General features: G+C 53.2%; 2 protein-coding genes and 1 long non-coding RNA gene across 9 annotated transcripts in view; 1 reads left to right on the top strand and 2 right to left on the bottom strand.

Annotated features, from left to right (window-relative positions):
- PPL (periplakin) overlaps positions 1–13,033 on the top strand; it is a 54,139-nt gene extending 41,106 nt beyond the window's left edge. For both annotated transcript variants that reach the window (XM_063654091.1, XM_054454305.2), the window contains exons 11-22: positions 165–311; positions 950–1,101; positions 1,934–2,031; positions 2,202–2,359; positions 3,357–3,535; positions 3,622–3,760; positions 4,672–4,865; positions 5,260–5,410; positions 6,510–6,593; positions 7,360–7,476; positions 8,318–8,410; positions 9,510–13,033. In XM_063654091.1, the coding sequence (XP_063510161.1) occupies positions 165–311; positions 950–1,101; positions 1,934–2,031; positions 2,202–2,359; positions 3,357–3,535; positions 3,622–3,760; positions 4,672–4,865; positions 5,260–5,410; positions 6,510–6,593; positions 7,360–7,476; positions 8,318–8,410; positions 9,510–12,173 (4,176 nt within the window). In that variant the 3' untranslated portion in view covers positions 12,174–13,033. The remainder of the gene's footprint in view (positions 1–164; positions 312–949; positions 1,102–1,933; positions 2,032–2,201; positions 2,360–3,356; positions 3,536–3,621; positions 3,761–4,671; positions 4,866–5,259; positions 5,411–6,509; positions 6,594–7,359; positions 7,477–8,317; positions 8,411–9,509) is intronic.
- Positions 1,624–4,779, bottom strand: LOC134738512 (uncharacterized). Its single transcript, XR_010124240.1, has 2 exons — positions 3,047–4,779; positions 1,624–2,363 (listed from the first exon to the last, which is right to left on the bottom strand). It is a non-coding gene; the product is annotated as an uncharacterized LOC134738512 (long non-coding RNA).
- Positions 13,034–13,187: 154 nt separating the features above from the next.
- The window catches only part of UBN1 (ubinuclein 1), a 34,487-nt gene continuing 22,524 nt past the window's right edge, over positions 13,188–25,150 (bottom strand). For 4 of the 6 annotated variants that reach the window (XM_054454306.2, XM_063654095.1, XM_063654092.1 and 1 more), the window contains exons 10-18: positions 24,904–25,022; positions 24,564–24,692; positions 24,235–24,381; positions 22,603–22,653; positions 22,464–22,506; positions 20,102–21,328; positions 18,428–18,668; positions 18,065–18,154; positions 13,188–15,467 (exon numbers count right to left, since the gene is read on the bottom strand). In XM_054454306.2, coding sequence (XP_054310281.1) covers positions 15,418–15,467; positions 18,065–18,154; positions 18,428–18,668; positions 20,102–21,328; positions 22,464–22,506; positions 22,603–22,653; positions 24,235–24,381; positions 24,564–24,692; positions 24,904–25,022 — 2,097 coding nt within the window. In that variant the 3' untranslated portion in view covers positions 13,188–15,417. The remainder of the gene's footprint in view (positions 15,468–18,064; positions 18,155–18,427; positions 18,669–20,101; positions 21,329–22,463; positions 22,507–22,602; positions 22,654–24,234; positions 24,382–24,563; positions 24,693–24,903; positions 25,023–25,150) is intronic. The other 2 variants (XM_054454307.2, XM_063654094.1) reach the window with 1 other exon arrangement.

Below are 25,150 nucleotides of genomic sequence, written 5' to 3'. Positions count from 1 at the left end.
CTGCTGGCCCGGGGGTCGGGGGACCCTCTATACCATGCCTGCCCTCAGCCCTGTACAGGCCCCTCCACAGTACCCCACCTGCTGAACCCAGCCCCTGCTCGGCGTCCTCCCACCAGGGGGAAGGCTGTTGGTCTCACCCGGGCCCCTGACCCCGTTCTCTCCAGGACCAGGAGAAGGTGCTGGACAAGTATGAGGACGTGGTGCGGGGGCTGCAGAAGCGAGGCCAGCAGGTGGTGCCCCTCAAGTACCGCCGGGAGACTCCGCTCAAGCCCATCCCCGTGGAGGCACTCTGTGACTTTGAGGGGGAGCAGGTGCGCGGGGCCAGCTCCTCTGTTCACATCACTACAAGATCTTTGGGGTAACATGGTTGGATCTGGGGCCTCAGGCGCCGTTCTCAGGAGCCTGTGCCTGTCTCCGTGGTTGGTGTCACTCTGCCAACCCTTCCCCTCGTGCAGGCCAACTGGCACCCCTACGCCGCCCCGACCTCGGCTGCCCTCGCCTTGTGTTCCACCAGCTTAGCAACCCCAGTCCCTCCTCAGAAGTCCCAGGCCAGGTTCTCATTGGCCCACTGTGAGTCACGTGTCCATCCTACACCAATCACTGTGGCCAGGGAACGCCAGGGTCCACCCTATACCAATGACTGTGGCTGGGGAATGCCAGTCATTGGCCAGGTTCAAGTTACGTGTCCATCTGGAGCTTGGGAATGGAGGAGAGACCACAGGGACTGGGAATTGGGAGGGAAGGTTCCCCAAACGGAAATGGAGGTGGGTTGCTGGGCTGGCAGCCTCAACATATGTGCTTCTCCTGCATGCCCCTCCCCACTCTACGGGGAGGGTCCAAGGGATGAGCCGGGGCTCCCCAGGTCCAAGAGTCCGGGGTGAGATGGCAACCGGGCTCCCAGGCACTCACGCCCTCCCGGGATCCTGACTGTGCGGCCTGCCCCCGCCAGGGCCTGATCTCGCGGGGCTACAGCTACACCCTGCAGAAGAACAACGGGGAGAGCTGGGAGCTCATGGACAGCGCTGGGAACAAGCTGATTGCTCCGGCCGTCTGTTTTGTGATCCCCCCCACAGACCCTGAGGCCCTGGCTCTGGCTGACAGGTACAAGGGCAAAGGCGAGAGCCTGCATGGACCAGTCCCACCCCCAGGGCCTCTCAGGCCCCATTCATAGCCCTGGGGATTTGGACTCAGCCTGTGGGGAGCGGGGGGGTCACTGACACTCTCCATCTGCACCCCCTTGGAGGTTCATGCAGGAGAGGGGCAGATCGTGGGACAGCTGACTTGCTGAACATGAATGTCCAGCTCTGGGCTTCGTCCTGGCCCCCTGACGAGTTTCTAAGCAGTTTCTAAGGGCCCCTGGCTCCCGCACACACTGCTCCCTGTACCTGCAGACCCTAGCACTTCGGCTGGGGGACTCAGCTGGGATAAGGGCTGCCTCCTCTTTGCTCCCAGGCACCTTCTTCCACTGCACGCACCGCTTTTTATTAAGTGACTAGCGTATGCATCAGTCTCGTTGGGCCTGGGCTCCTTGAATTTCCTCTCTCCAGGGCCTAGTTCAGTACCTGGTACAAAGTAGGTGCCCAGGAACTCCTTGCTGAATGAGTGGATGATTCAAGGAATGCCTTCATTTATTAAGTATTTATTGAGCACCTACTGTGTATGCTCCCTCAGAGGTAACATCTTGGTGGAGATTATTGGACAGACAATTTTAGGTAGTAAGACTTCCTACGAAAGAGGAGGAGGGAAGGAGGGAGAAGAGTTCTGAGCCCAGGAGCACGGAAAGGCCAGTGCCACAGTGAGCACTTGCTGTCTGCATCTATGGAGCTGTCAGGCTCCTCTGGGGTGTCTGCCCAGCCAGAGTCTGCAGTCCCGCCTCTGTGGGTGCAGGGGGTGGTGGGCTGCCCAGGTTCCCAGCTCATTTCTATCCTCACAGCCTGGGCAGCCAGTACCGGAGCGTGCGGCAGAAGGCAGCTGGGAGCAAACGCACGCTGCAGCAGCGGTATGAGGTGCTGAAGACTGAGAATCCCAGAGGTGGGTGCCAGGGCCACTTGCCTGAGGCCCTGGGGATACCGGGGAGGAGGGGCTGGACCAGGGTCTGTGCTGTGGATGAGATGGCAGGGGGCTGGCTGCCTAGGTCCATCCCCGGGCCTCACACCCCTGGCCCGTTGTGACACCTGCCTGTGTCCTCCCTCCCTCCACAGATGCCTCTGACCTACAGGGGCGGCAGCTGCTGGCTGGCTTGGACAAGGTGGCCAGCGACCTGGCCCGGCAGGAGAAGGCCATCACAGGGATCCTGCGGCCACCACTGGAGCAAGGCCGGGCTGTGCAGGACAGTGCCGAGCGGGCCAAGGACCTCAAGGTACCTGCGGGTCAGGAGCACAGGTGGGGCTGGGGGAGCCCTGCACTGGCCCCCAGGGGCCCCTATTTGAGGTCTTTTCCCCATGGAGTCTTGGGACATTCACTGCAGGTGTCTGACAGGGACAGCCTGCTGCATGTAACCGGGTCCCGAGTCATGGAGGTGGCAGGGCTGCTGTCATTACTTCCCCAGGAGAAAGCTGGCAAGACTTGCATTGTTCCTGCACAGCTTGTCGATCTGACACCTGGCATGGCACATGGGCTGTGGAATTCCCCAGGACTGGGTCACCGGCTGGCTTGACCGCAAACACGTTAGCGTTTATATTTATAAACTCCAGGCCTCAGTGTCTTCAGTAGGATGGGTTGGCCCTGCTCGCAGGGCAGTGGCAAGGACAGGGTGAGCTGATGCCAGGGGGGACGTGGTGGGGCCACCACCCCCCACCTCCTTTCCTATACAAAGTCTCCCACATCCTCAAGGCAGCCCTCTGAGGCAGTGAGTAGCACTCCAATTTTACAGAAGAGGATCTGGGATTGGAGAAGTGCCATAGCCTCTGATGGAGCCTCACAGTGAGGGCCGAGTCGGGGCGAGAGGATGCCAGTCTCGGGTGTAGCCTGACCCCACAAGTCCCTTCCTAAGCTGCTGGGAGTCGTCACGCCCCCACCCGTGACTGGGTGGAGTCGTAGTACTCACCTCCCAGGGTTGCCGCAAAGATTAAACAGAAGCGTCCGCGTGCAGTGCTGAGAACAGCACAGGCCCAGCAGCTGCCTGGGTGCTTCTGGTGTCACTAGTCCAGTCCACCTCAGCGGTTCCCTGTGATGCTCGTGAAAAATGCAGCCCTCAGGCTGGGGTCCCGATGCCAGGTCAGAGCCCCAGAGTGTGCCAGGCCTCTCCAGCTGCTTCCACTGTGCCTGATGTGGGAATCTGTGCCCACCCTGGGTACATCCTCAGGGGAAGGGGCTGCCTGGCTGTGTCCAAAACTGAGGGGCCCTGGTCCCCACAGAACATCACCAACGAGCTACTGCGGATTGAACCTGAGAAGACACGGAGCACAGCTGAGGGCGAAGCCTTCATCCAGGCCCTCCCAGGCAGTGGCACCACACCCCTGCTGAGGACCCGGGTGGAGGACACCAACCGGAAATACAAGCATCTCGTGCAGCTGCTGGACTTGGCCCAGGAGAAGTGGGTGGCAGACAGGCAGCATGGAGGTTGGGGTGGGGGTCAGGGGGCCAGGTGGGCATCCCCTGACGCCTGACTGGTGTCCTCAGGGTTGATGTGGCCAACCGCCTGGAGAAGAGCCTGCAGCAGGGCTGGGAGTTGCTGGCCACACATGAGAACCATCTGAATCAGGATGACACAGTGCCTGAGAGCAGCCGTGTCCTGGACAGCAAGGGGCAGGAGCTGGCGGTGAGTCTAGGGCCCAAGTCCTGGGAGTCCTTCTCTGAGCAGGTGAGGGCATCAGGCACATCCACCCGCCCCGTCTGGACAGACGAGGACACCAGCATCCAGTCTCCCCGGGTTTGGAATGCCCAAATTGGGAACTACAAATGGAGGCCCGCAGTACAAATCCGAGCTATTCACGGGATCTGTATGACTTACGGGATTTCGGGTGCCAGCATTTTAAGATCAAATATCTGCAATAGCAAGTGTAGCGGCACATGCCTGTAACACCAGCCATTCAGGAGGCTGGGGCGGGATTGCTTGAGCCCTGGAGTTTAAGTCCAGCCGTCCGGACAATGTTGCAAGACCCTATCTCTTTAAAAAAAAAACAAACAAACAAAAAAAAACACATAAAGCACATAACAATCCATGTTCCCAGTATCTCTTGCTGAGCAGAGCTGGCATCCTGGGCTGCAGCCCAGAGGGCAAGTCAGTGGGCAGAGGAGCAGCTGCCTCCTCGGCCTGCTTACCTCGCAGTTGCCACGGGCCCCCTTCCCACATTGCCTGAGCATAGGAAACATTCAAGTCTGTGACCTGAGGCCCCTTATTCACACTCCCATCTCACGACTTGCTTTTGCCACAGCCTCACGACTAGTGGCAGGCTGTTCTAGTGCAGGGCACGAGCTGCCTGCTGCAGGGTTTTTAGAAGTTAGTTTTTCGGAGCTTTGTTCATTGTAATAAAACAAGATGGCAGAAGTGACTCAGGTTTGGGATGTACAGATCAAGGCTCCGGTCCTTCCTACTTGTGGCCTTGCCCACCCTCCTACAGCCAGTGGCCCAGGGGCTTTGGGGGGGTTGTCACCTGGCTCTGGGAGCTCTGGGAGCTCTGGGGTTGTCACCTGGCCGTAGCACCGCCGTCTCCTCCTCTGCCCCGCCAGGCCATGGCCTCTGAGTTACAGGCCCAGAAGTCCCTCCTGGGTGAGGTGGAGCAGAACTTGCAGGCGGCCAAGCAGTGCTCGAGCACACTGGCCAGCCGCTTCCAGGAGCACTGCCCAGACCTGGAGCGCCAGGAGGCCGAGGTGCACAAGCTGGACCAGCGTTTCAACAACCTGCGCCAGCAGGTGGAGCGCAGGTGAGGGTGCTGTAGGTGGTGGCCATTTTTGTTTTCTGAGAATGCGATCTAATTCCCTCTAAGCAATGCTTTAGCCACGTCCCACAGATCTTGCTGTTTTTTCTTTTTGGTGAGTTCGTCAGATTCTCTGACGGCCCTGTGGTCTCTCCTTTGAGTCATGCTTACCTGGGTCCTGTAATCCACAATGGGCATCTCTGCAAGTCAATGTATATGGACCCACCTGGTTCTCCACAATGCAACCTGACGTTCCCTAATTACCACCCACCCTTTGTGGGAGACACCTGGGGTATTTCTAGTTGTTACATTTGGTTGTTTCCCGCTTTTTTTAAAAAAATGAGGGCTCCGTGAGGCATCTGCTTGCTGTGGCTGAGGCCTGAACGCTTTGCCTTGACAGGGCGCAGAGCCTACAGAGTGCCAAGGCGGCCTACGAGGACTTCCGCCGCGGCCATGACCACGTGCTGCAGTTCCTAGCCAGCATCCCCAGTTACGAACCCCAGGAGACAGACAGCCTCAGCCAGATGGAGACCAAGCTGAAGAACCAGAAGGTGAGACGGCCGCTTCTGCAGCCCCAGGCACACACTGGCAAGGGAGGGTCAGAGGTCAGCAAGCCCCTTTCTGGGGAGCCAAGCCTTCAGGAGGTGGAGCAGGGCAGAGGCCTGCCACAGCTATGTCCTCCCTGGGCCTCAGCTCAAGCTCCCAACACTCAACCCTCTGAGAACAAGAACCGAGTGTGTCGCTCACTTCTCCCAGCTCAGTGCCCCGCACAGGGCCTGGTGCAGAATGGATGCTTGGCGTGGGTTGGCTATGTGAGTGAACAGCTACAGAATGAGGAGCCGCCTTTGTGGGGAAAACCCCATTTTCAAAGCTGGGACTCCTGCCTCCCCCATGCCCGACGCAGTGCCTTGGGGTGAGGGAGGAACACGGGAAGCCAATGACTGAGATGCAAATCCCAGGTCCACCCCATCAGCCACATCCCCACCTCGGAAGCTTTACTTTCCTCACTCATAAGCTGGAGGTCACGATGCTTACCTCCTGGCATCGTTTGAAGATTAAATGAGATAATCTAAGTCAGAGAGCAGAACAGTGTCTGGTGGTCCAAATCATCAGTAAACATTTGTTTCCTAGCAGAGATAATGATCTTGGCCCTTCTTCACAGAGCCTTAGAACTGCCTTTTGTGGCTGGGCACGGTGGCTCACGCCTGTAATCCCAGCATTTTGGGAGGCTGAGGCAGGCAGATCACAAGTTCAGGAGTTCAAGACCAGCCTGGCCAACACAGTGAAAACCCAATCTCTACTAAAAATACAAAAAAAAAATTAGCCGGGTATGGTGGCAGGAGCCTGTAGTCCCAGCTACTTGGGCTGAGGCAGGAGAATTGCTTGAACCCAGGAGGCTAAGGTTGCAGTGAGCTGAGATCGCGCCACTGTACTCCAGCCTGGACAATGCAGTGAGACTGTCTCAAAAAAAAAAAAAAAAAAAAAGAACTGCCTTTTGCAATGAATAAAAACGTATACAAGGGAGCCATTCATCATACTTTGTGCTACAGAAGAATAAATTCAGATTCTGAGATTTCCAGCTACTGCATCCATGGTTGCTTTTTAAAATTTTTTTCCAGTTAGTTTTGATTTTTAAACTCTGTCTTACAGAACCTGCTAGATGAGATAGCAAGTAGGGAGCAGGAAGTACAGAAGATCTGTGCCAATTCCCAGCAGTACCAGCAAGCTGTAAAGGTGAGCCGGGAAACTTCTGCCCAAAGCACAAACAGCAGGGGCCTTGTTCTACCGTCCCCTGGTCAGAGAAGCAGCAAGCACCGGCCCTGGCACATGGGGGTAGAGCTGGCCATCCGAGGCACTGCCGGCTGCTGTGCAAACTGGCACAGGCTTTTGGGAAAACAGCATGGTACTAGACATGGAATGCTGTAAAAGGGTTTTATACTCTGAAGCAGTAAACTCTTTGGGGTAATTTATCCTTAAGGAAAAAATACAAAAAAAAAAAAAAATGCAGGATAAACAAAATTGTTGCAACAGCACTATTTACAATAGCAAAACTAGTACGCTGGAAAGGACCTGTGTCCAGTGGAAGGGGAAAGCTGCGTGAATCAGCACACATCCACCTGATGGATTATAAAGTCAGCAAGCTGGTAAACATGAGAAGAGGTGGTGGCAAGGAGAGACAGGGTTATGGTACAATGTTAAAAGCAGCAGCAGAATGTGAAAATCTCTAGGCATGTAGGAAGGCTGGGAGGGGAATTCGGGGGGTCCTTCTTCTTGTCTCATATGTTACTGAGTGATGGCACTCTGTACTGCTGAGGTATCAGTAATTCCCAAAACCTCCTGGCAATCACTACAGGGTGCAGCTGTGAGGAAGACCCATGCAGATTACAAAACCAGCACATGGCACAGGGCAGGTCTGGGTCAGCTGGAAGGCGTACAGGAACATGTCCGTCTCTTCTCAGCTGTTTTAATCTCCCCTCTGCCATGTCTCTCTCTCATGCAGGACTATGAGTTAGAAGCAGAAAAACTAAGGTCTCTTCTCGACTTGGAGAATGGAAGGAGCAGCCACGTGAGCAAGAGAGCCAGGCTCCAATCTCCTGCTGCCAAAGTGAAGGAAGAGGTGAGTTCTGTGGGCCGGGCGGCCTCGGGACTGAGGTGGAGGCCAAGCTGCCCTGCTCCCCAGGGAGCACGGTATCACGTGCTGGCCTCAGAGATGCATACACAACAGGGAAGCCGCTGAGAGCCCTCCTGCGTGCAAACAGGTTTGGTAAGAGAAGATGAGGAACTTGTTCTAGGGCAGTGACATCAATATGCCTAGAAAGACAGCAAGGCCGGGCGCAGTGGCTCATGCCTGTAATCCTAGCACTTTGGGAGGCCGAGGTGGGAGAACTGCTTGAGCCCAGGAGTTCGAGAACAGCCTGGGCAACAAAGCAGGACCTCACATCTACAAAAAAATTAGCCAGGCCTGGTGGTGCAAACCTGTAGTCCCAGCTACTTGGGAGGCTGCAGTGAGCTGCAATCACACCACGGCACTTCAGTCTGAGTGAAAGAGATTCTGTCTTTTAAGAAATAAAAATTTTTGAAAACACAGTTGAACAGAAGTGTCAGGGTCAGAACCATGGATCTGGGACGTTCCTGTTTTGCTCACCTCAGTAAGTACAGTGGAGGGCTGATATTAGTCTCCTGTACACACAAGAGAGAACACTGGTGCTCTAAGAGGCAGAAAGACTTGCTCAAAGTCAGTGTGGCCAAGACCCTCGCCTGGATCTTCTGCCTCGAGATCCAGTTTTCTCTCCACCGGTGAGGCTACAGTCTAACTCCAGGCAGGAGTGGGCAAGAGCTATGCCTCTACCCCCAAATTCCACACTTCTCAAGAACCACGTCCACGCTGTCTAGCTCTCTGTTGCTTACCCTGTTGACACCTGTTTGTTGACCGCTCTCCTAAATCCTCTTCTCTGCAGGAAGCAGCACTTGCCGCCAAGTTCACTGAAGTTTATGCCATCAACAGACAGAGGCTGCAGAATCTGGAGTTTGCTCTGAATCTCCTGAGACAGGTAACTGATCTTAGTAAGAAATTCTACTTCAAGCTATTCTAACAGGTGACAAACACAGACTCTGTCTTAGAGAAATGGTCTGTGAATTGATGGAAGTGTCCCCTTGCTAACGTTTCTGGGCAGGGCCAGTGCAAAGACTGGCCCAAGCCAATGCTTATAGTGACATGAGAACTTATTCAACTCAATAAACATCTGCTGAAAGTGAATGCTATTTTCAGCTGGGCATGGTGGCTCACGCTTGTAATCCCAGCACTTTGGGAGGCCGAGGCAGGCGGATCACCTGAGGTCAGGAGTTCGAGACCAGCCTGGCCAACATGGTAAAACTCCGTCTCTACTAAAAATACAAAAATTAGCTGGGCGTCGTGGCGCATGCTTGTAATCCCAGCTACTCAGGAGACTGAGGCAGGAGAATTGCTTGAACCCAGGAGGTGGAGGCTGCAGGGAGCTGAGAATGCGCCACTGCACTCCAGCCTGGGCAACAGAGCGAGACTCTGTCTCAAAAAAAGAGAAAGAAACAAAAGAAAGTGAATGTTATTTTCTGAAGTCCGTGATGTTGATGACAGCATTGTTTTTTAATAGCAAGACACTGGAAGCAGTTCACTCTTCGTCAGCAATGGGCTAAATTGCGCTCTGTCCAGAGAGTGGAAACTATGCTGCTGGTAAATCTTGAAGCAGCACTCTTTGTGCTAAGCTGGAATGAGCTCTGTAAGTGCAGTCAGCAGCAGGGCACACAGCAAAAATACCATTTGTGCAGGAAAGATAAACACATGGTGCATACTACAGACAGACATGCTTGTGTGAGCACAGATAGCATCTCCAAGGCTGACAGACAAGCCCTAGGAAGGGGACCAGAGGTGGGAGACCGTGGTTTCATTTTAAACTCTTCCACAGCTCAAAAATGTTTTACCTGATTTAAAAAAACCCCAAACTAGTTGTTTGATCATTTTTGAAAGTAACCCTAGAACTCTACAACTAACATGAACTGGCGCTGAGGGAGTCCCTTGGGGACCACAGGACAGCCACTCTGACCAGGTGGGGACAGGCCCCATATGTGCTGCCAGAGCCTGGCTTTAACCTTGTCTTGTCTTCTCCGTCACAGCAGCCGGAAGTAGAAGTGACCCATGAGACCCTGCAAAGGAACAGGCCGGACTCTGGAGTGGAGGAGGTGTGGAAGATCAGGAAGGAACTGGATGAGGAGACTGAGCGGAGGCAGCAGCTGGAGAACGAGGTCAAGAGCACCCAGGAAGAAATCCAGACCTTGAGGAATCAGGGGCCTCAGGAGTCAGTGGTGAGGAAGGAGGTGCTCAAGAAGGTGCCGGATCCGGTGCTGGAGGAGAGCTTCCAGCAGCTGCAGCGGACGCTGGCAGAGGAGCAGCACAAGAACCAGCTGCTGCAGGAGGAGCTGGACGCACTGCAGCTGCAGCTGCATGCCCTGGAGCAGGAGACCAGGGACGGAGGGCAGGAGTACGTGGTCAAGGAGGTCCTGCGCATTGAGCCTGACAGGGCCCAGGCAGATGAGGTCTTGCAGCTGCGGGAGGAGCTGGAGGCACTGAGGCGGCAGAAGGGCGCCCGGGAGGCAGAGGTGCTCCTCCTGCAGCAGCGTGTGGCCGCCCTGGCTAAGGAGAAGAGCCGGGCGCAGGAGAAGGTCACCGAGAAAGAGGTGGTGAAACTGCAGAATGATCCCCAGCTGGAGGCAGAGTACCAGCAGCTACAGGAGGATCACCAGCGCCAGGGCCAGCTCACGGAGAAACAGGAGGAGGAGCTGAGCTTCCTCCAGGACAAGCTCAAGAGGCTAGAGAAGGAGCGGGCCATGGCCGAGGGCAAGATCACCGTCAAGGAGGTGCTCAAGGTGGAGAAGGACGCGGCCACCGAGAGGGAGGTCAGCGATCTCACCCGCCAATACGAGGACGAGGCTGCCAAGGCTCGCGCTAGCCAGAGGGAGAAGACAGAGCTGCTCCGAAAGATACGGGCCTTGGAGGAGGAGAATGCCAAAGTGGTGGTGCAAGAGAAGGTGCGGGAGATCGTGCGGCCAGACCCCAAGGCGGAGAGTGAAGTGGCGAACCTCCGCCTGGAGCTTGTGGAGCAGGAGCGAAAGTACCGGGGTGCTGAGGAGCAGCTCCAGAGCTACCAGAGTGAGCTGGAGGCCCTCAGGAGGCGAGGCCCCCAGGTGGAAGTCAAAGAGGTGACTAAGGAAGTCATTAAGTACAAGACTGACCCCGAGATGGAGAAGGAGCTTCAGCGGCTCAGGGAGGAGATCGTGGACAAGACCAGACTGATTGAAAGGTGTGATTTAGAGATCTACCAGCTGAAAAAGGAAATCCAGGCCCTGAAAGACACCAAACCCCAGGTCCAGACCAAAGAGGTGGTCCAGGAGATCCTCCAATTCCAAGAAGACCCTCAAACCAAGGAGGAGGTGGCGTCTCTGAGGGCAAAGCTCTCAGAGGAGCAGAAGAAGCAAGTGGATCTGGAGAGAGAGCGAGCTTCCCAGGAAGAGCAGATCGCCCGGAAAGAGGAGGAGCTCTCGCGGGTGAAGGAAAGGGTGGTGCAGCAGGAGGTAGTCAGGTATGAGGAGGAGCCAGGCCTGCGGGCCGAGGTGAGCGCCTTTGCCGAGAGCATCGACATGGAGCTGCGGCAGATTGACAAGCTGCGGGCAGAGCTGCGGCGGCTGCAGCGCCGGCGCACTGAGCTTGAGCGGCAGCTGGAGGAGCTGGAGCGCGAGCGGCAGGCCCGCAGGGAGGCCGAGCGCGAGGTGCAGCGGTTGCAGCAGCGGCTGGCAGCGCTGGAACAGGAAGAAGCTGAGGCCCATCAGAAGGTAACCCATAAGCAGAAGGTGGTGCTGCAGCAGGACCCGCAACAGGCGCGAGAGCATGCCCTGCTCCGACTCCAGCTGGAAGAAGAGCAGCACCGGCGGCAGCTCCTGGAGGGTGAGCTCGAGACCCTCCGGAGGAAACTGGCTGCACTGGAGAAGGCAGAGGTCAAGGAGAAGGTGGTGCTCTCCGAGAGTGTCCAGGTGGAGAAGGGCGACACCGAGCAAGAGATCCAGAGGCTCAAGAGCAGCCTGGAGGAGGAGAGCCACAGCAAGCGCGAGCTGGACGTTGAGGTGAGCTGGCTGGAAGCCAGGCTTTCGGAGCTGGAATTCCATAACTCCAAGTCATCCAAGGAACTAGACTTTCTAAGGGAAGAGAACCACAAATTACAGCTGGAGAGGCAAAACCTGCAGCTGGAGACCCGAAGGCTCCAATCGGAAATTGACATGGCAGTGACGGAAACACGAGACCTGCGGAACATGACTGTGGCGGACTCTGGGACCAGCCATGACTCCAGACTGTGGTCCCTGGAGAGGGAACTGGATGACCTCAAGAGGCTCTCCAAGGACAAAGACCTCGAGATCGATGAGCTGCAGAAGCGCCTGGGATCCGTGGCCGTCAAGCGGGAGCAGCGGGAGAACCACCTGCGGCGCTCCATCGTAGTCATCCACCCTGACACAGGCCGCGAGCTGTCCCCGGAGGAAGCCCACCGTGCCGGGCTCATCGACTGGAACATGTTCGTGAAACTCAGAAGCCAGGAGTGCGACTGGGAGGAGATCTCAGTGAAGGGTCCCAATGGGGAGTCCTCAGTGATACACGACAGGAAGTCTGGCAAGAAGTTCTCCATTGAAGAGGCCCTGCAGAGTGGCAGGCTGACCCCTGCTCAGTATGACCGCTATGTCAACAAGGATATGTCCATCCAGGAGCTGGCGGTCTTGGTATCTGGGCAGAAGTAGGCACAGCTCTTGCAACTCTTCATAACGGCAGACGCTGGCCCTCTCCTACGACGCAGTGACCTCCTTGGTGTCGTCTTCTCCCTAGCCCTGGTGCAGGCCAAGCATTTTATACATACTCTCGCTGCCAGGCTGCTCAGAGTCCAGCCCACATATGGGACAGGCACTGGCTGAAGACAGGCAACTCTCATCCCAACCATCATTCAACCTGAGTGACCCACTTCATCCTCCAATGATTGGACAACTGCTATGCCTTTTCCTCCCTTTTCCTATACACTCCTAGCAACAAACTCCTCGTGATAACTGCACACAATCTGAAAACCACTGAAGGACAAGCCAACCACAGCAGCCAAGCCCACTCCATGCAGCATGGGTACTGGTGGCACACCAGACAGTGACACTCTGCCCCACAAAGGCCTGGGCCTGTGGGGGCTGCTGCCTGGCATGACATCTCTCCAGATTTCTGGCTTAAAACGAACTTTCCATCAGAGAAGCGTCCTCAGTAGTTACTCTGCTCATGAGACAGATCTGGGCTCCAAGCTAGGAAAGGCGAACAGAAACCACAAGTGTCCAGCCCTCGGTGCTGGAGTGGACATTAATTGTCAACCAGACTGTCCCAGCACCTACAGAGAATGTTTCACAGTTCTGGCATTTAAATCCTTTGATAGTTGATTGTGCTGCTGTTAGCCTTAGTTTCAGTGCTTTACAAGTCTCGCTTATTATCTCATTGGTATTTAGGTATACACAACAGTTGATTATTCACCACGCGAATTTCTGGGTCTCTGTATCTCATGTAGAACATAAGAAAACGGGAACTAATAGGGAAGTTTATTTACAGCGTGAAAATAAACCTGGTGGCTGGAGTCTGCTTTTACGGTCCACGTTTCTTCTTTTGCATGCAAGGTTTATTTCCCCCACTCCCTCTCGGCTTTCAGCCAAAATGGATATTGCATCTATAACAGCTCCTACAGGAAGAACTACTTCCACATGGTAGAAAGAAAAGAGTGAGAAAAAATGTTTTGGAAACCTTGAAACAATTTATTGAATTGCTTTATACAAGATTAACAATCTCCACACCACCCCTAACACCAACATAGTCGCTGCACAAAAGCCACAGCCCCTCTCACACCTAAGAAACGGCCACGCCCGGTAAGTGCTCAGAGACTTTCGCTGCGCCAAGGAAACCCCTGCAGCTCCCAGACCCCGAGGCCGCTCTGCCCCACCCTCTGCTGCGGCCTCACCTGTAGATCTGCCTTGCCATGGCTGTTCAGTCATTCGCTCTTTCATTACCACAAATAAAGCATAAACAAGGAAAAGAAATCTCAAACTCCCCATCAAAGAAACGTTTCCCTGAGGCAAGAGGCATCACTAGATTCCTAAAAATGAGGGTATTCTGCTCCAGCTGCACGCGCAATGGTACATGGGGAGGAGGGAGCACCAAAGGGAAAGGAAGGAGGGGCTGGGACCCGGGTGTTTATGGGCAGAGAAGCCTGGAGAGTCCCTGCTCAGCCTCCACTGCCGGCCTCTGCTTGGCTTTGAGCTCAGCAATACAAATCTCTTCTTTGGCTCTTTTGCTACTACCTAAGACTACTCTGTAAACAAACTGGAAATCCAAGTTGCAAAAAATATATGTAACAAAGGGATAAGGAATCCACTTAGCCCAATGTGAAACACAGATTGGTTCTTATGTAAAAAAGGAGTCAGAGCAGAGGCCGGGCCAAAGGGCGGACAGAGGTCTTGCTCCTTGGGAAACCAGGAAGGCCAGCAAACCTCTAAATGAAGGATGAGTTACTGGGCGCTGTACCCTGGGAGTCAGGAGCCAAGAGCGGTCCGTTTTCCCACAGGTGTATGTGCTGAGGACACCGTATACTCTCAACGTGCCTCAGATCACTTAGCTGGAGCAGTCAGTTCAGACTCACCTTGTGGCACAGACCTCACAAGACAGGCAAGTGCCCTCAAATCCTTGTGAAACAGCCACTGGTTGAGTGGTGACTTAGGAGCTCTGCAGTAACTGTCCCAGTCTCTCTGATCCACTCTCCAAGCTCTTCCGCACATCACCCTTAAGTCGACACATAACCCCACTGCCTGGAGAGCCCCAGGACTTCAAGGCCTATTTCTACCTGGCAGACACTTCACAGAGGCCTGCTTCTGCCGCACTGCCTAAGAATGATTCCTAAGAAGACAAACTGGAATGTCTATCTGTGACTTGGGACCCCTGGTATCCTTGACCCTCAGAGAGATGAAGGGCTTTGGGCTCTGCAGTACAACTCCACAAACTCTGGAAAAACAAAATGGGAGCCCTGGCTATACTGGGACTTGGAATTTGGGGGCCCAGACAACCTTCTAGTCAGGACGGCACAGATAATGATGTGCAAGTGTAAAAAACTCAAAACTGGCTTTGTCTTCAATACAGACATATCTTTAAAAAGGTCTTCATCTCAGATCCATTCAGAGGGCTGAATGGACATGTGTTGTCGAATTCTGCTCCACCATAAAGGCACTGGAATTATGTCTTCCTATAATATGATGTGTGAAGAACAGTCCCCTTCTATCCAATGCATTTAATGGTAATGACGAAAACTGAGCCCAAAATAGGTGTCTGTAAAAATCCTATCACAATTGTTGAATCTACAAAGGTCTTTTTTCTCTGAAAGAGCTTCATTGTCATGTTCCGAGAAGAAACTGGCCCCCACAGAGAGCACACCCTAGGTGTTCTTAGTATTTTGCAGGGACAATGCAGGTCTCCCAGCTGTGGCTCTGGCCTGGGTTTTGTCCTCTTGAGCACACAGCCTGGGGATGGGGCGGCACTGTGACCATCCAGGGAGCTTACTGCAGCCAGAAGGAGCCCCTGAGCAGTGGGATGCTCTGAGGTACTCTGACCAAATGCCAGGGGGTCAGGCAGATTCACCTGCAGGTGTGCCAACTGCTCTGCCACCAGAGCCTGTAAACACTGTGCCTCCCACCACAGCCCAGCGCACGCCCCAGCCTAGAGCTGCCCCTCTAACAACCGTCTAGCGACAGAGCTGCAAGGCCCAGAGCACGGGGTAGTCTGCACCTCCTGAGCGGCAAGGGCCCGGCTCCCTCCGTGGGAGGCACATCAGAAGTGCCGAGAAGCGCTCCACTGAGAACTCACGCTCCTCCAGAAGAACACCAAGCAGCAGAAAGGGCGCAGTGAGTGTACATCCTGGGAGACCTGCACGTTCTGATTCCACCCAGACCCAAGTGGCAAGCCTTGCCTCTGAAGCGGTCACAATTTCCGTGGTACAGCAGGCCCTTTCCCGTGAAGCTGAGAAGCACCTGGAAAAGAGTAAGAAAAATTAGAACGCAAGTTTTTCATGCTCTCTGATTTCCTTAAGGCAGTAGTAACCAAACTTCAAGGGAAACACCTAAATAGCAAAAGTCCCCAAATGCTGAGTGTTCCAGAGCTCAAACAAGCCATGAGACACCAGCCAGCAGTTATTCGTGTACACTGCTCCTGGCCACAGCCTGCAAGCACACTAGCATTGTGAAGGTCGGTGGCCACTCAGCACAGTGTTTCCAGAACAGCAACTCTGCTATGCAACTTGGGCTACGTCATCTCTGGCTACAATTGCCATCTTGAGGCGAGGCCTGATGATCACACAGAACTCAAGGCAGCAACGATCACTCATTCTCTTACCATCAAAAGACCCTCAGGTCCTGTAAAGACAAATTCAAAGGCACTAGCATTCTCAGTCCACAGAAGAAAGGAAAGCAACGCAGACACGTCACGCAGCTGAAATGCGCAAATAGCTTCTTACTCGCATCTCGTGTCCTCCTATAAGCTGAAGTCCATCTAAGGAAGTGAGAGAAGCTCACTTGGATAACCCTGTTTTGGTATAGTTGCTTTTCTGATTGATTTTCTTTTTCCTCGAACTTTTAAACTGATTAAAAAAAATTTTTTTAGAGATGAGGTCTCACTATGTTGCCCAGGCTGGAGTACAGCAGCTATTCACAAGCATGATCACAGCACACTATACCCTCTGATTCCTGGGTTCAAGCAATCCTCCTACCTCTCAATGCCACCACATCCAGCCTCTGAGAGCCTTAAACAGCTTTAAAAACTGACTCATAATAATGACACATATTTTATGGGGTACATAGTGATGTTTCGACATCTAAAATGTGTAGTGTCAGCTTAGGGTTATTAGCATATCCATCATCTCAAACATTTTTCATCTCCTTTTGTTGGCGACGTTCAATATCCTCCTCCTAATTGAAACTACATACTACTGTTAACTACAGTCACCCTACAGTGGTACAGAACACTAGCACTTACTTTTCCTATTCTGATAGCCTTTTTATACCCAGAGGAAAAATGAAAATATACCAGAAAACAATATTTTGAGACAGGGTCTCACTCTTGCCCACACCGGAATGCAGTAGCATGACCACAGCTCGCTGCAGCCTCGACCTCCTCGGCTCAAGTGATCCTCCTGCCTCAGCTTCCTGAAGAGCTGGGACTACAGGCACATGCCACCACACCTGGCTAATTTTTTTCTTTTAATGTAGAGATAGGGTCTTGCCATGTTGCCCAGGCTGGTCTTGAACTCCTGGACACAGGCAATCCTCCTGCCTCAGCCTCCCAAAGTGCTGGGATTACAGGTGAGAGCCACCGCATCCGGCCTCAATTACTTTGCTTTTCTGAGAGTAACGTTCCTGAAAGTAAGCAAAGGCAGGGCAGCCTGACTTTGGAAAGACCCCTGCTCTCACCAAGGTGGCTCTGCAGCCTCTAGTCTGTAGAGAAGTCACTGCAGTTTACTTCTCCTCCCAAGGAAGGGAGGAGTCAGTAGTGTTGTAGGCTTAGCCCCTCAAAGAAGCACAGTTTCCATTGTGGAGATTTACAGATTTAGTCTTGCCCCATATGGCCTCTGGTGTTTCCTATAATGCGCCATGGTGCCAGGGAGCCACAGCACATCATGAGGCAGATGTAACTTGGGAGACGTGCAGCACAGAGGGTCCTTACTTCTACCTGGCACCAGTTCACCAGGGTTACCTCGGCTGGCTTCCATACGAGTGGCTCTCCCCTTATCCAAGTAGCATACTGGTCATGTCTGAAGCAGGTCTACAGTAGGAACAATGCTAGGTCAAAGCCGAGACACCATGAGACTTCCCATGCCAGAATTCCAGGAGGCGTACCCAAGAATCGCAGACTAGGGATAGGGTGAGGCAGATGCACTCAATGCAAAGGTTCCAACCCGGGGCACCTGAGCCCTCTTCTCAGGTGCTACCAGACCAGCCTCAAGCCTGAGGCTTTTAGAGGCTCCCTATTTCAGAAGGTGCTAAGGGGAGCACCGACCACATGCCTGCTGTGCTCCCACAAATCTGTTCTGATGGAGTTTTCACACCTGGACAGATTTAAAGCTGCTCCTCTCAAAGTCTTGCACTGTGGCCTCTGGCTGCTACCTGTATTTTCCCTTTAACGGAAACAAAGTTTAGAGAGCCTTCTGTTAAGCAATCACATCTGAAAGTGGAGCAGCTTGCATTCCAAGACCTTGTTGTACCCAATTAGCCCTTGGAGAAGATGCACCATTACCTTCCCTTTTTTTTTTTTAACTGAAGAGAAAAAAACGAGCCGAGGGTTAGGAACTCCTCCACCGCACACAAAAGCGCACCACCCTGCCACCCGCAACTTTCCCTGTGATCTCACAGGCTGAGGCTGACCTGGCGGCAGCTCCAAGTGGGGACCAGAGGAAACCCCAAGAGTAGAAGTGTGTGTCACCCTGAGTACTGACAAAGCACAGCCTCAAAGGACAAACCAAAACAACAACAGCGACAAGGCAAAGACACCAAGACCCTTGGCAGGGCAAAGCACCTAGGGGTGGAGAGGGCAAAGGCACACGGTGCGCGTGGCACACTGACCGTTGGGTGATTACCTGGCAGACTCTGCGGGATATGGGTGGGCACCGCAGCGTGTGGGAGAGGCGCTGCATGGGGCGGGCTGGAGTGCAAGCCAGCCAGAAGACCTGAGAGAAAACAGGAGGGGAGAAAAGAACAAAACACACACATTGAAGACAGAAACAGAAAAGCAGCTCCAGCAGCCAAAAGCCCCCGATAACCTGCCAGGCCAGTCTGGGCACCATACCCAAAGGGGAAGTGGGGGCTTGGCACAGTTCCCGGAGATGTTCCCCACAGTCACACACCAGACTCAAACACAGGAACCAGAGTACACAACAGCAGGACCCCTGGCCACAATCTAGAGGTTCCTGAGTGACCAGAGGCAGCAAAGAAGCACTTACTGTGGCCAAGGCCATGGTGGAAGGACCCGGGGGCAGGGCCTGTGACGATGGCATCCTTGGAGACCCCTGCTTTGGCAGAGGAGTCAGCGCTGAAGGAGAGCACGTGGACAGGAATAGGGACAGGGGTTATAATTCCCAAGGAGTTCGAGCTCATGGCCCCAGACAGCTTTGGGCTGCTGGACTTGTAGGGTGAAGCCATCAAAGAGGAGCCGGCCAGCAGCACAGTCCCACTCGCTCCTTTCTAGGGAAGAAACACAGCAAGTGGTAAGAACTCCAGTCCTGTTCGTGGCTCACTCACACCAAACCTGGCAACACAAAGGATCCTCCTTGTGTGTCCACAAAGGAGGACATACACATCCATGTCAGATGGCCCTGGGAGGCACCCTCCGACCCTGCAGCCCCAAAGACAGGACCCAGGACAGTCTTTATGAACCAACATGGAATGGATTCCAGGGAACATAATTTTTTAAAAAGCAGGATATTAAATATGTCTCCTACAGAGGTTGCAGTGAGCTGTGATCGCGCTACTGCAGTCCAGCCTAGGTGACAGAGCCAGACTCTGTTTCAAAAAAAAAAAAAAGCCTCCTTTGTGAAGAGAAAAATGTAATATAGATATCCATAAATGTTTACGTATATTTATATGTGTATATATACTTATATACATACACACACATACATACATATATACCTTTATTTGTATTTATTAATCTTTTGTTTAAAAAGAGGAAAATAAACCAGAAACTAAAGAGCTTAGTTACCTTACAGAGGTGATGGGTGCAGGAAAGGAGGTGAGACCTCCAACAGACCTTTCTATGGTTTTGTCTTTGCAACCACTTCATTTATATATTAGAAAAAGAGGCTGGGCGCGGTGGCTCACACCTGTAATCCCAGCACTTTGGGAGGCCGAGGCGGGCAGATCACGAGGTCAGGAGATCGAGACCATCCTGGCTAATGTGGTGAAACTCCATCTCTACTAAAAATAGAAAAAATTAGCTGGGCGCGGTGGAGGGCGCCTGTAGTCCCAGTTACTAGGGAGGCTGAGGCAGGAGAATGGCGTGAATCCGGAAGGTGGAGCTTGCTGTGAGCCGAGATAGCGCCACTGCACTCCAGCCTGGGCAACAGAGCAAGACTTCGTCTCAAAAAAAAAAAGAAAAAGAAAAAAAATATGCTCACTCCCTCTTCCCGAACCTGCTGTAATTACACACAAGCAAGATGCATTAATTACTGGACTCTGTCCTTCAAAAACCAACAGAATCACTCTTAGAAGGTCCTGCTATTCCTGGTCCATGAACACCTCCGCATGATGCAACTGACAGAAGACAGCATTTCCACCGCCCTTGTTTAGAGAGACGGAAAGGCAAGGGGTCACGGAAGGCAAGTGCTGTGGCTCATTCTGTGCCACACAGACTCAGCCTCCGAAAAGGCATGGTGCTGGCCATCCTTTAGCTCCCTCTGCCCTCCTCAGAAGCAGCTTTAGGCCATCCTGGGCTTCCTGTCACCAGAAAAGTGAATACCTGAGAATAGGGAGCCCAGTCTCCCTTCCTACGTCTGAGCCCACTGTTCCTACCTGACCTGTGGTTTTAGATCTCACTCTCCACCCGGGGCAAGGCAAGCAACCTCATCCCCAAGGCCCCTGTGAGTGGGGCAGGGCAGGCTGCTATGCCTGATACTCACTGACAAGGAGGTAGACGATGTCACACTACTAACTGCAGAGGGCTTTAGGGATGGCGACGCGGTCAGCAACTTTGCCACTCCCTGGGTCCCACCACTGGAATCTCCGTTTGGACCACCTGGAGGGGCTACCAGGGTCAACTTCTGGGAAACAGGCATTTTTTTCCCTGCTGAGCTTGGTATGGGTCGGCTGGTGGCCTGTCCCACAGAGGGAGGCTGTATGCCAGGCACCAGGCTCCCAGAAACAGAACTCTGGACTGGTGTTCCTCCCGAGGAAGAGCTGCCAGAAGAAACCCCATGTTTGGAGATAGAGCTGGCAAAGGGATTATTCTTGTAAGATGAGCCTGCAGAGCTGACTGAATGTGGCTTTGCTGGATGGCTCAGGGCAGAAGAGGATGAGGCTGGGGTCTTGTGAGAGCTGCTGCTGGAGGCTGGCAGGCCTCCTGAGGTGGCTGGTGCAGAGGGATGGAAGCCCTGGCCTTTGGCCGCTGTCTTCACTAACTGCAGGAGGGAACGATGACACTGTGGGGGAGAAGCCTTTGGGCCTTGGAGCTTATTGGCAAATGGAGATGGGGGCGTGAAGTTTTTCTGCTGCTGAGTGCCGGCATGAAAGACTTTGACCTGGGGGCCAGGCACAGGAACTGCCACTTGGGGCCCGTGAGACGTCCGTGGCAAGCTGTGGTGCTTAGCTTTGGACTGATGTACTTCTGGCAGGCCCTTATTGAGGGGAGCCTGGCAGGACAGCTCTTTGTAGCCAGAACTCTCTGGTTTTTTCTCCTGAGAGGACTGCCCCAGTGCCAGAGCCTGTTCTGCCAGAAAATTGAGGGGTGACTGCAGAGAGCTAGCTGGTGGTGGAGCAGAAGGACTGGGCTTCGCAAAGTTCCTTTTTTCTTCTGTACATAAAACACCTCCAACTTTTTCTGCAGGTGCTTTTGAGGGTGCAGGCAGTGTGAATTCAGAGTTCCCAGCTGCTCTGCTATTCAATGCAGCCAATTCCTTGGACACGGCTTCCACAGAGGAGGCTGGATTGCGGATCAAATCTTCATCCAATGAGTCCTCCAGGTTGACAGGAGGAGGGTTAGCAAGGCCGCCCGATGCCTGGGATGGGAGCTCCCTGCTCGAGGCCCCAATACTCAGGCCTCCTGTTTGGTGATCTGAGGGCAAAGCAATGGAGCCACCAATCTGTCCTGATGGGACAGAAACCTTTTTATCAGGCTTCGTAGACGATTCCTAAAGGAAAACAGAAATGTTGATGTTTAGAAAGGTCCAAAGATGCCAACATTGGCCTGTTGTGAGGATATAAACGTGTGAACTCGAGTCACAAAAAACTGGACCTTCCTGTATAATTACAAAACATGCGGTGGGATAGAGCAGGAGCTGCGCCCACCTTGACTTTAGATGCCATGACTTCATCACCCCTGGTGAGTATCTGGTTGACCAGGGCTGGGTTTACCCCAGCATGCTTCGTTGCTAAGTACAAACAAGCCACCAGGAGAAATTTTCTTCTGTTTTGAAAAGCGTTAAGACTCTCATGAAGAGATACTCTGCCTACTGGCATTCCTACTGTCTCAGCGCACTCCTAGCTGCAATCAGACCAAGGCATGGCATGAGAATTGCCTTAAAGCAGCTATTTTTCCCTTCTTGATTTTTCCCAGCACCTATTTCCTCAGACTGTGTTCAAGGAAGAGTGAGTTTTTCATGGGAACAGGAATGGGGTCTAATCCTTCACTCCTGCATCCCTGGTGCTTAATAGTGTGTCTGGGACATTGTGGGAGCTCAACAGATACTTAGGAGTAAATGATTTGCACATCTCATTCTCATGGTCTGCTTAGGGATGGCTAAGGGCACCACACTAAGAACTGGAAAAAATGTTGATAAACAGCAATTTTTACTACATTGAGAGCTTCTCCAACATCTGAGGTAATTTTCATAGTGTCTATTCTCCAGCCACTGTATTGCCCTCCATTTCTGCCTGGTGGCTCAGCAAAGTCGCCTTTTCTTTCTGCTGTGGCTCCAAGCTAAACTGCCCTTGGCCAGAGTATATTTCTTCTATACAAAGATCACAGTGTAACACCTTCACACCTGCAGGGACTATTGACTCCTCAGAGGGCTGCCAAGAAGATCCTACTTAATCCCACATGAACCCCAGGAACTGGGCCAGCTGGGTACTCTTTGTAGAACCAAAGCTAGAGGGGGGTTTAGTGGCTTGGGTCTCTGTCCTGGTATGACTTCAAGAATGTCATCCTGAGCAGCTGTCCCCAGACAAGCAAAGATCAGTGAGCTTCCACAGTCACTTGACGGTTTCCAGAGCATAGGTGCAGGGAGATGGGCATAGCTGACATGCGACCCGAGCAAACTGACTCACCTTCACCTTGATTTTAGAAGGGGCCATAACTTTCTTCTTGGCCCTGTTCAAAGGAATGAGCACAGAAAAGTTTAGAGAATATCCAGAGGAGACCAAAAACAACACTTGTCCCGAGATGTGAAAATACCAAGACACTCACAGGATTGAAGTCAGGTGCCCATGGCCTCGTCTGCTCTCCTTAAACAGAGTTCTGAAAGACACAATACACCAGGCATCTGTACACGCCCCAGAAAGCTGGGACTCTGCTTCCAGAACTTTGCTAGTGTCCCTAGTCCTCAGTGGCTATCCCTCATTAAATGTCAACTGGCCAGGTGCAGTGGCTCACACCTGTAATCCCAGCACTTTTGGAGGCCAAGGCGGGTGGATCACCTGAGGTCAGGAGTTCGAGACCAGCCTGGCCAACACGGTGAAACCCTGTCTCTACTAAAAACACTAAAATTAGCCAGGCATGGTGACGCACGCCTGTAATCCCAGCTACTCGGGAGGCTGAGGCAGGAGATTCGCTCAAACCAGGGAGGCGGAGGTTGCAGGGAGCCGAGATCGTGCCATCGCACTCCAGTCTGGGCAAGAGAGCGAGACTTTGTCCCCGCCCCCCCCCCCCCCCCACCACCCCCACCATACACACACACACACACAAAAAAGGTCAATGGACTGGGGAGCCAAATTCCTGGTGAGAGGATCTGAATGGGACACACTGGCTGCCCAAAGGCTGAGTCTGGCCTTTACCAAGAAAATGTATGGCTCTGCCTCAAACCTCTCGTGGTGATGCTTCCCTAAAGGGCACAGCACATTCCTTATTGCTTAGTCCCTCCATTCCAGGAATAAAATGTGGAGTGACCCAGTGTATCTTTGTCCAGAGAAAACTCAACAAAAACGTTCTTCATATGAGTCCAGCCTATATAGAGAGGACAGCAATTTCCAAGGTTCCAAGATCTATCCGCACAACAGATGATTCGGGTCCAATCAAGAAAATCACTCCAGCTAACTTTCTCTGTCCCATGTATGACAGAAATACTTCATTTGCAGGAAGTGACTTCGTACAAGGTAGCCTCTCAGACGGAAGCCTGGCACTTAGTTCCAATAAGGAGTCAGCCCTGCTACCTGCAAATGAGACTTCTTCAGGAACATCAGGAAAGACCCAAGATGAACCCATCTCTCAAATGCTCATAGCAGCCTGTATGTTAAAACAGGAAATGTGGCTGGGTGCGGTGGCTCACACCTGTAATCCCAGCACTTAGGGAGGCCAAGGTGGGCAGATCACAAGGTCAGCAGATTGAGACCATCCTGGCTAACACGGTGAAACCCCATCTCTACTAAAAATACAAAAAATTAGCCGGGCTTGGTGGCAGGCACCTGTAGTCCCAGCTACTCGGGAGGTTGAGGCAGGAGAATGGCATGAACCTGGGAGGTGGAGCTTGCAGTGAGCTGAGATCATACCAGTACACTCCAGCCCAGGCGACAGAGCGAAACTCCACCTCAAAAAAAAAAAAAAAAAAGGAAAGTGCATACTGAGATGGGAGGCCAAACCTCAACTGAAGTAGGACAAAAAATGACAAAAACAAAACCCTGCAGGCAACTTCCCTTCCTCCAGGGAAGATCCAGAAGACCCTTTCCCAGCTACCTGCATGTCTCCCAGTTACTCAGGTGAGATCAGAGTTGAGGCAGCTAGACAGTGACTCCCTGTGGGCAAGGACCCTGTTGGCCTGGCACAAAAGCAGTGTTCAAACATGTCTTGACTGCACAGATGCCCATCTCAGCACACGGCCCTCACCTGGCCTGCATCCAGCCTTTGGGCCAGAGGGGCTTGACTTCCGCATCCAGAAAGCCCTTCACACAGTCCTCCCAAGCCTGGGCTTTGTTGTTCCTCTCCAGGTCGTGGCTCTCCAGTTTGATCTTCACCACCTGGCACAGTAGCTCCCTGAGAAGGAGGCAGAAATCAGAAACTCCGAACTACTTCAGATGCTTCTTCAAGGTTCCAATCATGTGCTCTCAGCAGCCCTGATGAAAGTAAATGAGCCTAACCTTTGTCAGCAATAGGGGACGTGCTCAGACACTGCCCCACCAACCCTCCAAAGAGGCCAAGTCCCAGTGTGGGCACACCTGATCTCATCATTCCACTGGAACTTCTTCCGAGGTCCCATTATCCTCCTGCCCCCTTTTTCTTCATCTTCTTCCTCATCCGAACAAATCCGGTCCCTCTGCTCCTTGTCTTTCTCCTCTTCCAGCATCCTACGGGGTGAATAGAATTACATGGGGCCCCAAGGTGCTCCTGCCCACCGCCTCTCCCCTCACCCTCTGCACAACTGGGACTTCACAGAGAAGGAGAAAAGGCCAAAGAAGAGCCAAGAGGCTCCTTGGGAAACGGCAGTTCACACTGGGAAACAGGAGGGGAAGAGGCAAGACGGGAGGGCCGCGCCTGCAAGCACCAGGACAAACTTACTTGGCAACCTTTGCCTGCGTGTGTGCCTGGCATTCGTCCTGGTACTTTGCCATCTGCTCTGGCATCGCCCTGCCAATGGCTTCCTTGAGCTTCTGGAGAGGCTCCTTCAGACGGCCCCCCTGCGAAGAGCGGGAAAAAATTCAAGGCAGGTTTACACATCGCTTTTATGCTCAGGACGCATGACAGGGTGATCACAAGGAGGCAGTGGGGCAGCAGACGCATCATTGCTTAAGACTCAGTCACCCCT

Source organism: Pongo pygmaeus, chromosome 18, assembly GCF_028885625.2.
Source record: "Pongo pygmaeus isolate AG05252 chromosome 18, NHGRI_mPonPyg2-v2.0_pri, whole genome shotgun sequence".
In the NCBI taxonomy this organism is placed as follows: domain Eukaryota; kingdom Metazoa; phylum Chordata; class Mammalia; order Primates; family Hominidae; genus Pongo; species Pongo pygmaeus.
Note: the sequence above shows the minus strand (reverse complement) of the source record. Positions and strands in the feature narration are given on the sequence as shown.